The sequence below is a fragment of the Serinus canaria genome, chromosome 5 (genome assembly GCF_022539315.1).
Source record: "Serinus canaria isolate serCan28SL12 chromosome 5, serCan2020, whole genome shotgun sequence".
NCBI classification, from domain to species: Eukaryota; Metazoa; Chordata; class Aves; order Passeriformes; family Fringillidae; genus Serinus; species Serinus canaria.
Genome location: NC_066319.1, coordinates 18,827,029 through 18,844,406, shown reverse-complemented (window position 1 = coordinate 18,844,406; position 17,378 = coordinate 18,827,029). Strand labels below are relative to the sequence as shown.

The following is a 17,378-nucleotide window of genomic DNA, read 5'->3' as shown; positions in this document are numbered from 1 at the left end:
CTGGTGGCACTTTAGCTTTCCTGCCTCCCAAAATCACAGCCTTACAATCACAGAGGAGAATTTACAGCCCCGTAAATTCCCAGGGGCCATAGCTGCTCCTGGCCTTTTCACTCACAAGGGATTCTCCACTCTGACATGGCCCTGCTGAAGCTGCCCCTCGACAGCTCTTAGATACATCTTGGGACTCTTTCCATGCCACAGCATACAGCAGGTAGAGCAGAGCACTGGCTTGAAAACCTTTCCTTCCTCTCCTCTACAAGTCCTTCTCATTGGAACAGCCTGCTCTGAGACTGCTTCCAAACAGGAAGAAGGACAGACCCAGGTGCACGCTTTACACAATGACTCCCATACTCATCCCTTTCAGACAGGCAGAATGGCTCCATGGCACAAGGACAGTGTGCACAACTCCTCTATTGCTACCACATCTACAGTCTGGGACAGGGAGCCCTGGACTTTGATTTTCCTGCTTCAAGCACGGTGCAATGAACAGCAGTGACAAATGCCACACATCCATCCCCCCTTCCACCTAGAGCTTGGGCACCGTGCTGCCCTGCTCTCTGGTAATTCAGCCCCTCATCCAAGCAGCCTCTGAGCATGGCATTCTTTACCCCTGGTTGCTGCCGTGGGCTCTTGCGTCTTCTCTCCAGGATTCGACCACCACCAGTTGTCTGGGAACGGATTCCACCAAGCTTGGGTGGTGGTTTTCTCCAGGCTGTCATGATGAGGCCCTGGAGCTGTTAGGACATGGCTCATTTAACCAAGATCTTGGGATTACTTCTTGAGAAGCAACTCTTCCTCCAGCAAAGTCCAGTCCACCAGCAGCAGCACCTTGAGCACGCTCATGCCCAGAGATGGATGTGAGAGCAGGGCGAATGCATGAACCCATGCTGCCATTACATTCCTCCAATGCCTAGCCAGATGCAAGCACTTTTGGCAGACCCAGGAAAGAGCGTGCTCCCTTGAGAGCAGCCACCAAAAAGCCTTGTGGGCTTTTCACCCCTCCACCTTCCATAAGGTTAATGAGTCCCTCACAGGCTCTGACAGCAGGAGAGAGTAGTTAGTCTTGGAAATAGAGCCCAGAGTGAGGAACATCCACCAAGATGACAAAAAAACAGAAGATGGAAGAAGTATCCACAAAGCCAATGCTGCCAATGATCTGAGCTCAGAACTGAGGACTTTCAAAAAGCACATGCTTGACGCTGGCAGCTACTTTTACACCACAACCACTTTCCAGGTAGGCATTAGTGTATTACAGGTAGAGAGACGCAACTTTAGTTTTGTCACATTACCAATCCACAACATTTCCTCAGAGCACAGCATATTGAATATTAAATTCTATACATTTGTGATAGATATTTCTGAATGGAAAGATCTTTCTGCTTTGAATAATTACAAGAATGTACAACCTTTTCTTCTCATGTGCATCTATATAGGTACTGGTATGCAAAAAGATATAAATGTGTCTATCATATATGGATGAAAAAAAATCCGTCAGAGTTACTGTTCATGTAGGTAGTTCAATAATCAATAAAAGTTCTACATCTGAATCATGGCACACCCAGAGGTGAATCATAATTGGCTAATAACAAAGAGTAAAACCTGTCTGGACAAAGAGAGGAAGTCAAAGAGGTAAAGTGCTGATGTTGTATTAATCTGGCCCATTAGCTTGATGGAGAACACCACTAGTGATGCCCAAATCCAGAGAAAGAATGAATGTGTATCATCTGAAGAACAAGGAGCTGTGCAAATTGCTCATTTCAAACCATAGCACAGAATTCTTTAGATTAAGCTAGATATCTTTTAAAAAAGAATTAACTTTACAAATGAACTGTAGTACAGTGGAAAGCCACCAATTTTGTTTCTCACTTTAGCACACTACAGACTTAGACAGATAGACAGATAGACAGACTGATTGATTTTCAGCAATCTGAAGATATACAACAAATACTTTACTTATATCTTAATTTTCTACTTCCCTGTCTGGGATCTTTCTCTGGGAAATTAATTTGTGACCAGGATATTCCACTGAGCCTGCACTGCTAAGTAACAGATATTGGGACATGGCTTTATTCCTTCTTTTTAGGACTGCTCTCCATGTCATTTTTTCCTGTGCTACTGAATATTTGGTGACTTCTCAGAGAAATGCACAGCCTATACTTTGTGTCTTTCTAAAAGGAATGCTAAGTTACTGACTCCTTTATAATGCAGTAAAATTAAACTAAATGAGTTAAACACTTCTGTGTTAAAGTGATGTTGCTGGGTAACAGCCAAAGCTATCAGGAAAGCCCAGGAGCATTACTTTCATAACGTTTTTTTTTCTCTCTAGAGAACCAGTTTATCAATCCTAACCCTGTAAACAAACATGCCAATGCTATCACTTCTGTGGTACGCCTTTCTCATTCTTGACATATTTTATCACATTGACCCATAGCTTCTTTGATCTTTTCAGATGTTAAATATCCCCAGTTTTCCCTCTGTAAAACAGTCTTGCCCATGAGAGAGAACTGCTAGCAAGAGGAATGGACACACATATTTAGGACCAATACATTAGATAATCAAGTATTAAAATGAAAACAGAAAGCTTTCCTGTACAGAAACAATGCACAGGTTTTTGCAGAGGGTACAGAAACACCAGCCCAAGGAAACATGAAGTCACATGTGCACACAAAAGCAAACACATAGGAAGGAAAAATCACCACCAGAGTCAACCAAACTCTCCACTATTACCAGGTGGGATTTTCTGAACCTCCACCCTTTACAGGCAACATTTTGTAACAAAAGCTTTCGCTGGAAACAAGCACCAGAAAATTCTCTACTTTTTTTCAAGGTTGGGGGTAAAATCAACCCAATATTCCTTTTTCTGTCTACATACATATAAGGTGTTACTAATCTTCATGTCTTCTGAGAAAAGATGTTTGGGTTTAATAATTTATGTCTTTTAGCAAAGCTTTTGCTAACTGTAATGCATACAATCATTCTTCCTCTAAATACAGTGATGAGGGCACCATTTCTCCAAGTCACTCAGACCATTTGACCAGCTATCAGCAACCAAAAGACAATCAAGCAACATGGATTCCCCTGATGGGGAAAAAAATAAAAAGGCCAGTGGGAAGAAGCTTTCATTTCTATCAGTTTGATGTTTACTACAACAAGCCTCTGTAGATTTCCTCTGTATAATTAAAATGTTCTCCCTTAATGTTCACTGTATTTTCTGAGGCGAAGATCTTTATCACTCTAACCATAAGAACTAGTGTGAACATATGTATGTTATTTCCACTTTAAAATGTGGAATAGGACTTCAAAAACTTTTTATTTGTTGTAGCTGCTATGCACTACATATTCGATAACATTCCAAGCAGTTTTTCCAACTCAGTAAAGCTATTTAAGGACAAAGAAGACAAGATGGCTACTGTTCTTTTGGGTCCTCAAAGACTGTGGAGTCACCACAGACCCCAATTTTTTCTCATGCATACTGCCAACAGCAAGGATGAAATTAGTTTTTTCAGTGCAAAAATAGCTTGGTAACTGGAGCTACCATATAAAGCCCTGCCTTGGTTAGCAAGGCCATGGTTTTTGACATGGATAATCTACATTCACAACCACAAATATAGTAGAATAACATCACAAATCTACAAAAATATCCTTTTCTTCCTCAGAAATAAATTGACTTCAAGTGATAATAGGTTGTACTAATTTGTGATTCCTCATAAATTGATAAACCAGCTGTGGAAAACCCAAAACAGCAGTCTTTCTGAGCTCAGGTACAAGCATTGCAGCAAACCTACTGTAAATGATTTTGCTCCCCTTATCTCAGAGAGTGAAGCTCATTTCCCACTTAACCAGTCTAGAAAGTAGTCTATTTCAATGCCTTTCCAATTTTTGAGATGTTGCATACTTCACCACTTACCAGAACGCCCTTCTGGAAGAAGAAAGCAGTTTTTAATGTGATCTGTGTGTAATGTAGTTATTATGAAACACAAATCTTACTAGTACTTGCAGGATACTGTCCATCATCTCCTTCATGGAAATCACCAGCCACCATCCTGGAAGTGATGTCAGGTGATGTAGATGGAAATCCATCATCTGTAGGGTGATGGATAAATCATTACTCTTTCATAAGTTCAGTTGCAATACAGAACTCACAAGTTCTTCAACTATTCCACCCTGCAAGCTTCATTCCTTCATTTACTGGTCCAAGAAAGAAGAAAGATGCAGACCCCACAGAAGTTTATCTCACTAACACAGAAAGAATATCACCCAAACAGATCATTTGAAGAGGAGAATGTATTACAGTGATATTGAACATTCTGGCAACGATCTGTTTATGTGATACAAAATCTCATTGTACCTGTACAACATGAGGACAGGGATTCTAGAGCAATGAGTGAAGTTATTCATATTCCCCTCTGCTGAGATATATTCTGAGGTTTAGTCCAAAAATCTAGACTATGCATGCAAGCAGAGGTGGTAACAGTTGTAACAGCAACCAACAGAAATACACTGCACACACCTTGGGGAATGTGGGGAATGTTTCTGATCCTAGTTTCTTAGCAAGACAATCTTAGGATTTACCTTTCATGGTGCTAGCTACATGTCAAAACAAGCATAGCATGCATGAGTACACCACCAATGAAAAGTAATTTTATAATCCTAATGCTCTTGCTTTTTTTTTAAATTAATTTCAGCGTGTATTGAGAATAGTGATGCAAAATACTGGTATCCTTCACTGGTAATTTATTGGTGATTTGATAAAAAGCCTGTGGTCACAAAGTAAGCTTTACTGTGCTTAGAGGATGACTTATATCTGTGTCCCTAATGTTCAATGGGAGAGAGTCTTTCAGACCTCTGATCATTTCAGTCACGCTAGCAACATAAAAAGATTAAATAAAATAAGTAGAAAAGGACATGGAATTTGTATTTGGCAGGGCCCCATGAAATTAGTGTCAACCTACAGTCCTTACCATAGTCTTTTTCAGGAATTCCTTTTTCGCCTCCTCCAGATGAATGATCTGGCAGCTGTGAGACTGGAGTAGGACTTCCATAATACGAGGGGCTGGACCTGGTGATGGAGGCATCCATAGGAGTTGTCTCATGAATTGATCCACTCCCTGCATTTTCATCATCCAGCCCCGAGGTGGAGGACTCTCCACCGGTGTGCCGTGTGCCGTCCGGGTTGTAGCGGGAGCCGTCCGCGTTGTCAATGACTGCGGAAACGGAATCAAACGGAACCCACGTCAAGGAGCTGCACAGCTATCATAATGACTAGTGCCTATGGATTAAACCAGTTCACTCGCTTTTGCCCTACAATCTAACCTAGATAATGCATCCCTAAAATATGTCTAATGCATATATGCCAATTTATATATTTTTTGCATTTGTAGGGCCTGACTGCGTCACTTATTTTTTATCAAACTACTTGATTTTAACATAATGTCTTGACATTTGTAAAGTCAATCAGAATTTAGAGTTGGAAGAAATAATTTATGATGAGTCTTTTTTCAGCTCCCAGCAGCTTTTCTAACAAACAGCTCAAATCAGATGTATGATGGTTGCAGTCTTAAGCAAATTCCTTTATGTCAAAGGAATTAGCAGCTCATTTATATAAAAAATGTTTGGTACCCTGAAATAAACCAGACTCCATAGGCTTTAGGGGAAGACAAGTGACTAGTTGCTTTAATTTCTACTGAACATCTCTTAACTTCTTTTTCTTATGTTTGGCTTGTCTTTTTTAATATTACTGATTGTTTACGTAAAAATAAGATAACCAGTTACTAAAAACTGAGCAAGTGCATATCTTTCTAATCAGTACAGTACCTGTTTCATCCTGATTACTGAGTAAGGAAGTATCTATTTTTACAACTGGCTCACATGTTTTTTCCTCTGTTTCTGTAAAAGAAGGAAAATAAAAAGTATTAATTTGAAAAAAATGGATTAAAAAATAACATGTATGCCTACATCAAGTATAGATAGTGAAATTTGCTTTCAGTCCTCCTCATCAGCTTCAGATGAGGAGGACTGAAAGCAAATTTCCAAACAAATGTTTGGATGTACCACCACTGATGTACCACCTTCCCAGGTGGGGCACTTCGAGATTGTTCTGCCAGCTAGCAAGGAGATTCTCCATTTCCATAACCACTCCAGAAAATGTCTGCAATCAGTGCCAGTTAAAACAGCCTTATTTTACAGTTTCAATGCAGTCAGACCCACTGCCATTGTGGCTAATCATTTTTAGCTGGCAAGACTCCATCCCCTCCATGGAGGGCGAGGCAGAGGCAGCATGTGCCCTGCTCTGGTGAGCTCTGCTGGCTCCTGTGGGCTGAAATGCCCCACTTGGGACTGGTGTATGAGCTACCTGCTGGTAGGGAGCAATTCCTGGGAGGAGTTATAAAGATCTGGAGGGGATGGACATCACCATTGTACTCATCTGTGAGTGACAGACAATGGCAACTCACATGACACCATGCCAATGCAGAGATTTTTAATTACATCACTACCGAGAGCAAAATAAAAAAGTATCACTGCGTTCAAATCAACAATGAACTTTTCCTACAACTTTCTGCAAGAACTCTCTGCTTCCACTACAAATGTCACAATCTACTGAAATTCAAGATCCTTGAAGGTAGTTCAGATTTTATTTTCAAACAGTGTCTTCAGCATTTGTCACAGACTATATACATTTTCCTAGTAATTTGCTATAATATCTCCAACTATTAAAAAGTTCAAAACCTTAGATGAAAACGGTCTGCTGCTGACACATGTTGCTGTCCAGCTGCCTCATGTCTAAATGGAGATTTGCCTGAGCAAATACTGAATGAATCTGCAAATGAGAGCAGCAGCCGTGCCCCTGGGCCTGGGATGGCCATCGCCAGCCCTGGAGCTGCTGCAGGTGGCAGCCACTCCCAAAACACAAAAACTGCTCTTGGCTGTAAAGCTCATGTCTGCTTGAACAGAAGAGCTGAGTGCAATGGCTGACAAGAGTTATGTCTTTCAGATTCACTGCTGCAGTGGCTCACTTCACTAAGCCATGATAATGAACTGTTCTGAAGCTGCAAAGTTTGTCCCAAGGCCAGAAATGTGATTTAGTTCCAAACACATTGATAACAAAATGGTCATTGCTGACATGACAGATACATTTTTAGAGGCTGACAAAATGCATTTTTTCTCAGCTGAAAACCAGGCTATGTTCGTTATATAAACCCTCATCCCAGTGCCTTAAATAGGAGATTACATATGTTATTTTTAGTTAACCTGTTTCTAGACTGCATCATAAAATCATCTCCTTACCTGTTGCATTGTAACAGTATGCATCATACCGAGCAGTTGTATTTGCTGGAAGTCTGTAAATGCCAGTCTTATTTGCTGCACAAAGATGATAGGGATTGATCCGTGGGATAACAATATGCCCCACCACGAAACCATACCTGTGAAGAACAGAGGTGAATAAACCATATTACTTACTATAGCAGATGTCACCTCAAACATTAAGAAGCTACAAAGAAGCCATTATTTTTTAAAGGTGCATGCATTTGTTGATACTGTTTTGATGCTTTTTTGTTTCTTTTTCATTTGAGTGTTCCTTTGTCACACGCAGCTGCATCAGTCTCCCATCACTCAACATCATTTTGTGTTTAATTTCTAGACCTAAATCCATTTAAATTAAATATGCATCTTATTAGCTAGCTAGGGTGATCGGATCCAGAGCAAGGGAGTGAAAGTGAGGGAGGTGAGTGCACTTTTTGTTCAGTGTGAGTTTGTATTACCTGACACTGAATTCCCATTCTTTAGGGATCCACATGTTCATTGCTTTGACATAACACACTGAAACATTTCACACAGAAACGTTGGGGGCTCAAGTTATGGTACCTGAGAAAGTTTAAAGAATGATTGCAATGCACATCATTATCTGCAAAAACCAATGGCCTAGTAAAAAATTCAAATACAAGAATCATTCATCCACAAATTCTTACTATATCTTTCAGTTGAACAGTGTGATTATTGTGCACAGAGCTCACATAATTCAGTCAAAACTGTGGTTACATAAGGTAAAACACATTATTACTGTTTTGCAATCCTGTAACACCTGATTGATTCCAATGTATTTAACTGGAAATGTGATAGAATGGTAACAAGAACTGCAGTTTTGTTTGGGTTTTGCTTTACTTCTTGAAAGTAATGATTTATCAGGGAGGAGTAAATGTCACAGCTTTGCAGTTTTTTATCTGGGAACATCATTTGAGTTTCACGTCCAATGTGCAGATACGTGCAATTCTGAAACTCTTGTAGGTGGAATTATAAATTACTTTACTCACGCTCCCAATTAAGCTTATAATGCTGACACTTTACAAACCAATATTGACCTACTTGTGTTATGTTCTGTTGATTCATCTTATTCACACACATTTGGATGGCTATATGCAGCATATTTTCCCTCTCCTAATCACATTTAATAAGAGCTAAAGCTTACTGACAAGGAATACTTCTAGCACAGGATCAACAAATGAAATTAATAGGGTGGGAGGGTTGGCCAGAAGGAAGGGAGGAAGAAATCCTGTCTGCATGGCTTACATGTCCAAATCTGTCCTCTGGTAAATTGTGAATTAGGGAATCGTAACATTAATTAAAAATTACATCTTGCCCCTGGGGAAAAAAAAAATCCTTCTTCTTTCAATTGCTTTCATATTTTAGCTTTAGAAAATACTTTCCATAGTTTAGAATACTCCTAATTGCTTGCATAGAAATCTCTACCCCTACACATTATTTAGGATGAGAGGGCACAAGCCAGCAGTGCCTGCTTGCAGCCCAGAGAGCCAAACGCATCCTGGGCTGTGTCCCAAGCAGCGTGGGCAGCAGGTCAAGGGAGGAGATTCCCCCTCTCTGCTCTCTTTTGCTGAGACCCCAGCTGAAGTGCTGTGTCCAGCTCTGGGGTCCCCATCACAAGAAGGACAGGGACCTTTTGGAGCCCAGAGGAGGGTCATGAAGTTGATCAGAGGGATGAAGCACCTCTGCTGTGAGGAAACACTGAGAAAATTGTGATTGTTCAGCCTCATATATTTTTATTCACCTATTTTTTTTTAATTAAAAGTTTTCTGTAACTTCTAGTCTCTTGGTCTAGTTATTTTTTGAGAAATTAGGGAGTCTGTATCATCCACATTTGTTGCCCTATACATCATTAATTACAGCAGGTAATTAGGTCACTTGACAACGTGGTTTTGGGACTTTTAATAATTACTGTAGCTGTCATCTGAAACATCTCCATTCACAGATTACAAGAATGCACTAGTGCTGGGGCCATTTTTTCACTGGGATGTCAAGAGCTCACCCCTCACATTACCTCCTGCTGCTTTTTACTGTTCCTTGGCAAGACTGAGTTCCATACACTGCATACACCCTCCTCAGCCTTTGACCTCACACTGGGTCTTTACTGTCCACATCCTTATGCTAGCAATTGTTCAATGACACACTAGGATCTGAACATCTTCCTAATTAGCTGATCATGCTGACAATCTTTTGTTATCTTTATATTTTATCTGGGTGAGATTGTGATTTCTTTAAAAAAATAAATGGTAAAAACTATATGCACTAAGGACTTACTTATTACTGGACTCAGAGCAAGCATACACATGCACAAAGATGTTTTGTTCATTATAGAATATAACTTATTTAGCTAATCATAGCACCTACAACAAGCCAAATGTAATTACTACATCAGTGGTGTCATGACATACTATGCTTTCAAGAGTTTCTTTACCTGCAAGTTTCAAATCCAAGCTCATGAGCTTTCTTCAGCTGCTCTAGTGTTGCCAAGGTACTGTTGAGAGCTCTGCAGAGTTCAACTGCTTCAGACCGTGTGAGACTGTAGCGACCATTTTTTTCAACATGAAAAACTCCTCCATATCTGCAACTTACATTGAATTCTGTTACCAAAAGAAAAGAAAGAGAATGTTAAAAATGTATTCCTAATGCTTGGCTGAAGACCTGGAAATTGTTTCTTTTCAAGAATAATGCTTTCAAAGCAAACCCACAAGAAGTAGCAGGTACTTTTCATTCAGAAAAAGCAGCACTGCCACTTTCAATCACCTTTCTCATCCTTTCCCTCTTTGGCCTGAGGCATGAACCAAGCCCGCTGCCTTCCCAAAAATAGCAATACAACATGTTTTTGTAGGATATCTAGGACAATTAATGTACCATTAACACTAATGTGCAGAAGAAAGGGTTAATGATAATAACGTCAATACAAATAAGAATAATCATGTGCCTAGAGAAATGGGGAAATAACAGGACACTTCAAAGCAATGTGAATTAATTGTGCTTCTGCCCCATCTTTCCCTCAACAGAAAAAAAGCTGTTGTAACTCCAGACTAGAATGACAACTGCAAAGCACACTTCATAGCAGTAGCTATTATTTCCAGTGCAAAGAGGAGCATGACTCATTTTTATCTTAATTTTAATGGAAGTTCCATGTGCAAGAAAGGGAAAAATAGACCGATCTTCTCCAATGTTAAAAGGCTGTGTCCTTACTGTCTATTTGAAAAAAAAAAAAAAAGATGACATATAAAAACAGTTTTTATAAAAGACACAAAATGCACTTCATGTACATTTGCATTGACACAATATACATAATGAGCAACTTTCCTAAGGTGATTTTTGCTTGACAGTCTATTTTGTTCTGTAGCATAAATGTGAAAGCAAATTATAATATTCAAGGCATGCACTCTTTCTTTAATTACTTTTGTCCATTCATAAATCAATGTTATTCTGTGTACAGGGTATCTACTCAGTGTAAACCTCAAGGAACTTTCCTTTCCATAGCTCACAGGAAACACTCAAGGAGATAAAATGCCAGATTAAAGGCAAGCTGGGTCATGCATGAGAGGACAGCCACTATTCACAGCATAGGTAGAGTCCAATAGCATTGATGCTTGCTTGTCCAAAGGAGCTCAAAATCTGTGCATCCAGTCTTGAATGCTTGCACCATAGGCAACAGAATTAATCATTATTCTTACTTGGATAGCCTTCCCACAAAATGAACGGGAAAAAAACTCTTCTCCAACAATCCTACCTTCCCCAGTATATTGGCTGACAAAAAAAAATTAATTTAGACAAAATCAATTAGTATTTCAGAGCTGTTAAACAGTCTTGTTGATTATAGTTTTTTGTATTTTTAATATTTTGTTGTCATATGCCAATCAAAAACACAAGGCACTTCTACCACTCCTTGACTACTTCTAGGATGGAGCTGCTCTCACATCTGCCATGCAAGTGACTTCTACTTTGGTTCTAAATATTTCATATTCAAAGCCTGATAATGTTTTGGAAGTTGTCCAGGCAGTAGCTGTATTAAGCATAAATGACCTAGACAAGAAAACTTTTTCTTTAGTTTCCCCTTCTTGATTCTCTCTTCCTAAACATACTCTGTGAGACCCAAGACAATGTTAAATATAGGGATAAGATCACAAAGTTATACTTGATTACTTAAAAGAAACAAGCTCAGTGATTTTAGAGATAAGTTTTCTTGGAGCATCAACATATTTTCTGATAATTCTAGGCTAATTTCTAAAAAGCTTTTGCTGTGAAAGCAGGTAGCACATACACTTGCTTTGGGTTCCATTTGATTGCAGTTAATCCTAGATTCACTGAATTATAAAGTGAAGTTTGCTTTTGTTTAGAGTGAGTTGATTTAGCTATCATCAAACCTCAGCCCATTCCTGGTTTTAAACACACAATTTATGCTCTATTACCACTCTGATATTCACTCATAGTCAGAATTCCGCTTAGAGAGTCAATAACTTAGAGTTCTGCTGATTTAAAAAGTTACACAGATAGGCTTAATGGAACTACCTGTGGGCTGCATGCCTACACATGTGTTCATTTTCCATGGAAATGCTCAGCCTGAGTAGACCTGCACACCAGGACACTGCTGGGAGGTCCCAGGCTGACTGCACGTGTGCTGCCCAGCTGCAAAAAAAGCCCAGCAAAGCTCCCAGGCAGCCTGGCTAGTGCAGCATGAGGAGATCACGTGGGTGTCCAGGAAACCCCAGGCAAAAATGTGGCAATCCAGTTCTCAAAACTGGGTTTGAGGCCATCCAATCTGCTGGCACTGTGCCCTAAAGTAATGCTGAGACAGCATCTTTGTCTTCACTTTGATGATATCTGCTACGCCTACTACTCCAAAAGTACCACTGCTGCAGCAGAGACACTCTGTTCATGAAGAGCTGAGCACAGAAAAAGAACCAAAGCAGTATGGAATTTCTGAGGATCAAAACTCACATGGAATTTCACAGTTTAAGCAAATTGTGTAAATTCAGAATCTACTCTTTGAAGGCAGTAATTACCACATTTTAAAAAATGACAAAACACAAACCCAGAGCTATCAGGGAATGCAGCATTTTTACTGTATAGTCTCAGATTTTAACATTCATACAATGGGGACCCTTAACTGAATTAACATAAAAAATTCTAACCACACCAATAAATACCATATCAAAAACAAATGATAGGATCTAAACTAAATTAATACCCTAACTTTTTTCCCCATGCTGAGGCTTATAGAGTAATTTTTAAATTAAAGAAGAAACATGACTGAAAACTCAAATCAAAACACATATTTCACCTTTTCCCATAGGGCAGGAAGGTCAAATCCATTAATTTTATAATGATGTCACTTAGCTGGCTGTAACACACTTATGCAAAAGATGGATTTTTATTGTGTTCCAAGAGCCAAGGCAATGTAAAACTCATTCTGCATGACAAACTATTGCTGATCCTTTCAACATTTTTGAAGCTTCAAAGGGCCTGACTCAGAGTGGACTCACTGTGAAATCACCAACAGCACGTAAACTTTCCCTCCTTCCCCTCCTAGAGCTGTCTGGCTTTGGGGCCTGACAGGACACAATCCTTCCTCTTTTCCTTCATTCACATGATTTGCTACAGCTGTTTAATAATAGCCCTTGAAGAACGCAAATGGTACGAAATACATCTGAATTGTTATAATCATTAATCTCACCCAGAGCATGAGACTGGGTGACACAAACCAAAGCCATGGAGTGCTCCTGTCTGTGCTGAGCTTTAAGAAGATGGAAAGCATAAACTTCCACATTTCTCCCCGTCCTTGCTGGGATTTCTGGTGCCCTCTCTCAAGCAGCTGCATGCAAACCTTTCTCTCCTCTCCTCATTCACATATTTAAACCAGATTCAATGAATACTTGTCAGCCAAAATCACTAACTTTGGTTCCCCAGACAATTGGCTAGCTAGAGCCCACTGGTGGGGTGGGATCACCTCACACAGAATAAAGAGCATTGTCCTGTCAGAGAAGTGTGAGTTACACCCTGATAATTAATAGGAGAGGCTTGTTAGAAACTGTCACTGTAAGAAACCAGGTGCAATTTCCATTTCCACCCTGATTCTGCAACCCTTATGTATAATGAGTAACACTGACTCACGCTAACTCTTCCCACTGGAATTAATTTTCCATGAAGATTTTTGGTATATAGTATGGATGCCTCATGCACTACTCCCCAGTTTTCATTGTTTTCAAGACACCACCTGGGGGTTTCATTCTCAAGATGGGCACTGCCTTTTATTGGAGGGGAAAAAAAAAAAGAAACAAAAAGCAGCAGTTCTTTTAGTAAGTGCAGAGATACATGAAAGCAAACCAAGTGGAAGATCTGCGAACACCCAGCCCAGCGGAGCGAAAGCAAGCGTAAGACTTGTACGTGCTAACAGACTTCTTGGTAAAACCACAGGCTGAATTGCATGGCAACCAGGAAACGTTAGGGGGATGTTTTGGTGGGGATTTTCCTTTTCAGTTTGTGGTTCAAGATGATTGATAGCTCACCAGGATGTGCTAAACTGGGGCCTGACAACAGGGACAGAACTGGAGGTTTGACAGTGCATACAGTTTTCATTCTCTTTGTTTTAATAGATACAGGATTTTCATTTACTGTAAGAACTTGGTTCTAGATTTATTAAACTGATTCCTAGCTCTAGGCAGACGTACATGTGTAATTGTTTCCTTATAATCACAGATTATTGAATTTTGTACTGACACTTCTGAACAGGAGCAACCACCAGCTTAGCACTGATACCTACATTATGAATATTATCACCTGCTTTAAATGCATGCTAGTAATGAAGTAGCAAAAAATAACACACTGGAAACAGATTAAAATATATTTAAAATAAAATCCTAGTCATTACTATTCCTCTCCAGGCAAATCTATGAATTGGGCCATATGAGTCCTAAAATCTAGAGGAGATCTAGACAATCCAGATCTTGTCTCTCAGTTCAGACCCATCTCTAGTTATGCCTGGTTTTCTAATTGCTTCTCAAAAAAACTACTTCATGGCTAAATAAGAATGCATATTTTATTTCTGACTGGAGGAAATGGCCTCTGAATGCAAAATTTCATAAGGGATAGGTTCATAAAACATTTCAGGATCCAAAACATTTTGTCAATGTATATATTATGTAAGTCTGATTACTGCCATTTTGACATCTGTGAGAACTTAAAATGTACAAAAAATATTGTTCAGGGATTACCAAATACACTTCAACACACATGGACCTGGAAAGCATTATTTGCTGAGCATTCTACCTTTTTTATAGTCTATCAGTAAAAAACTTCACTCAAGCAACATGCAGCCCAGGCAACTGTAACAGGATGCGGAGGCTTTTACCTTTATGTCAGAAGTTGGACTAAAGCCCAAGTCAGTGATGAAAGCCACTGGATAGCTGTTTGCTAGGTTATGTAAAATGATTCATTAATCCCAGCCACAGTCACTAATAGACACGTGTCGACATCATTAAAACACACCTATACTTGAATCCCTCGGGGGTGATGAGGAAAGGAAAACTGTGCTGGGAAAATAGCACTCAAAACTGGGATGACTACACACTGATCAAAATTCAGACGTTGAATTTGCAAGATCCACGTGAATGAAGCGGGCAGTCCTTTACCATCCCAACACAAAAGTGCCAAGGATCAAGCCACACACATCATCATTAAGTGTGGCTGGTTTTGTGGTCCTCCAGTCATGATACTCTGGTTCTCCTAACCAACATTCTCCAAAGAAGGCAGAGAAACAAATCTAGAAATAGACCACCTGCACCACAAGCAAGGCTCTTCCAAATAGTGACAGCGAATGTAAGTCTTGGGAGTTGTCTGATTAAATACTTTCCTTGGAGTATTGCCAAGCTGTGAAACCTACAATGATTTATAGGAAATACATTTCCAGATTTAGTGGCAATAAACCCTATTTTTGGTTTACAAAGTATACCTCGTGGACACTTAAATAAAGCAAAATAAGGAGTTTGTTTTTCAGTTTGAAATTACCCTTAATTCTGGAATTCAAATAATTCATTTGCACAAAATAAAAAAAGAAAAATCACTTAAGAAAGTTAGGTTTAAATGTTTACATGGCTGCAATACATGTAGATGGTTTAAGGAACCCAGAAAAATGTTTCCCTCAGAGATTTTAAAAATGTCATATTTTCATTTCAGTTTGGCATAGAAAAATGTTCTAAGCCTTGAAAATTGTAATGGGAGAGAAAACCCCCACATTATTGTAACCCTAGTAGATATGTGATATTCAGGGAGGGAAAAATTCTCTGCACACCTGGCTTTTGAAAGACAGCAACGTCCAGGAAAACACTTTAAAAGGGATTTACCTGCATGTTTGCAAGGTGCTCCTGCTATAAATAGAGACAACGTATTCTTAGTAGTTGGGTGTGGTGACAAGAAAGTGGAGATGACTCTCCATAGATCCAAAGGTGTAAAGTCAGAACTTTCTTTGAAGTTGTGCCTAAGCTGCTCCTACTACCCAGTTATATTTCAGTACCTAGTAATTCAGTCTAAAAAAGCAAATTAGAGTGTAGCTTTCCCACTTTCCTGTGTGCTGCTAACTGCTTGAAAAGTCATGAGACAGCCATGCTAACCTTGAGGTCCAAGTGGGCTGACGTGGATCTCTGCAGCAAAAAAGAAATGTGGCTGGACACATGCACAGGGGCCAGAGTGGGGTACAGTGCTGTGGGAGGTTCTCCTTTCTCCAACAAAAGTGAGCAAGTATTCCTTGCATTTCTGTCTCACTTCTGAGAGTGCACTCTGGAAATGGGATGCAAGACAAAGCTCAAGCTGCTGGCTTTCTTCTAAATTGTTTTTCTGAATGACTCTGCCTACTGATCATTGCAGACACTGTCTCTGTTTCTGTTTGCTGACAGACCAAATTCTCCAGTCTCTTAACTGACAGCTCTCCTGGCTACTACTTTAAAACAATGGGTGTGGGGGTAGTGCTATTAATAAATCAAGCATTCTCAGAGTCACTCAAAATGCAAGTAAGTACAAGAAATATGCTTCAGTCCTCAGCAGTTGCTGTAGGAAGAAAAGAATCTGCTAATGCATCTTCCAATCATTCTTTATCTACGTGGCAACTGTTGCCCTGGTAAACATCCTGAGTGAGCCTATACTGTGTCATCACTTATGATAAACCTCCTTGCTGCTGACATTAATATTAGTCTTTTTGTAATAGTCTCACCCAATAGGGAGCTGAAAGCTTTCAGACTCCAGCAGAACATGGTACAGCTGCGCAGCACCTCGGGGGAGAAATTGCAGGCAGTGATATCATAGTGTGCAATTAGTTATCTGATATGCCCCCCTCGAAATGATGGAAACAAAATCAACACTGCCGATACAAGGAGAGCTCCAGGCTGTACAGTGAGCAGTCTAACCCCACAGGCTGAGTAACAAGGGCTGTGAGGAGAATCACTTGGGATCAGTTCCATGCAGCCCACGTGAAGAAACACATGCAACAAAGCTGGAGAACAGTAGCTGGAGTCTGATTTTCACTGTTAGACTGATTTAGTTATTTGGGATAAAAGCAGTTGACACACACATACACACAGAGACTCATCAGACAGATCCCCAGCCTGGAGCCCAAAGGACCTTACTCCTATTCCCTGCTCTGTCACTCGTCCCATCAAAGAAAGGAAACTCAGGAATATTTTCCAAAGCTCTGAAAACCAGCCAGTTAAAACAAAGATAACATGACTCTGGTAGATATACCAAAGAAAGGAAGGCTGCTCAGAATATGCCTCACAATGTAGGACATGATCTGCAGAAGTCAAAGGAAAAGTTCTTATGCAAGCTTCTGATGATGGAAGAGAACATTTTCACCTCCACTATTCCCTTTGTTTTTCCGAAGAGAATATTTTCACATCCACTACTCCCTTTGTTTTTCCCCTAATACAAGAATGACAGGGATCCCATAGCCTGTAACCAGATTGCCTAGGCCAGCAGGCAACTCCTCCTGGAATTTTTGGTGGCAAAATATTTCCATTTTCTGGAGTCTTTGTGGCTCTATCCACACATATACTAGGGTTTCA

The 17,378-nt window shown here is 39.9% G+C and overlaps 1 protein-coding gene across 50 annotated transcripts in view; it reads right to left on the bottom strand.

Annotated features, from left to right (window-relative positions):
- CD44 (CD44 molecule (Indian blood group)) overlaps window positions 1–17,378 on the bottom strand; it is a 56,201-nt gene that overhangs the window by 27,274 nt on the left and 11,549 nt on the right. For 44 of the 50 annotated variants that reach the window (XM_050975777.1, XM_050975770.1, XM_050975771.1 and 41 more), the window contains exons 2-7: window positions 9,749–9,914; window positions 7,285–7,421; window positions 5,815–5,886; window positions 4,962–5,204; window positions 3,988–4,083; window positions 609–734 (exon numbers count right to left, since the gene is read on the bottom strand). In XM_050975777.1, the coding sequence (XP_050831734.1) occupies window positions 609–734; window positions 3,988–4,083; window positions 4,962–5,204; window positions 5,815–5,886; window positions 7,285–7,421; window positions 9,749–9,914 (840 nt within the window). The remainder of the gene's footprint in view (window positions 1–608; window positions 735–3,987; window positions 4,084–4,961; window positions 5,205–5,814; window positions 5,887–7,284; window positions 7,422–9,748; window positions 9,915–17,378) is intronic. The other 6 variants (XM_050975784.1, XM_050975793.1, XM_050975814.1 and 3 more) reach the window with 1 other exon arrangement.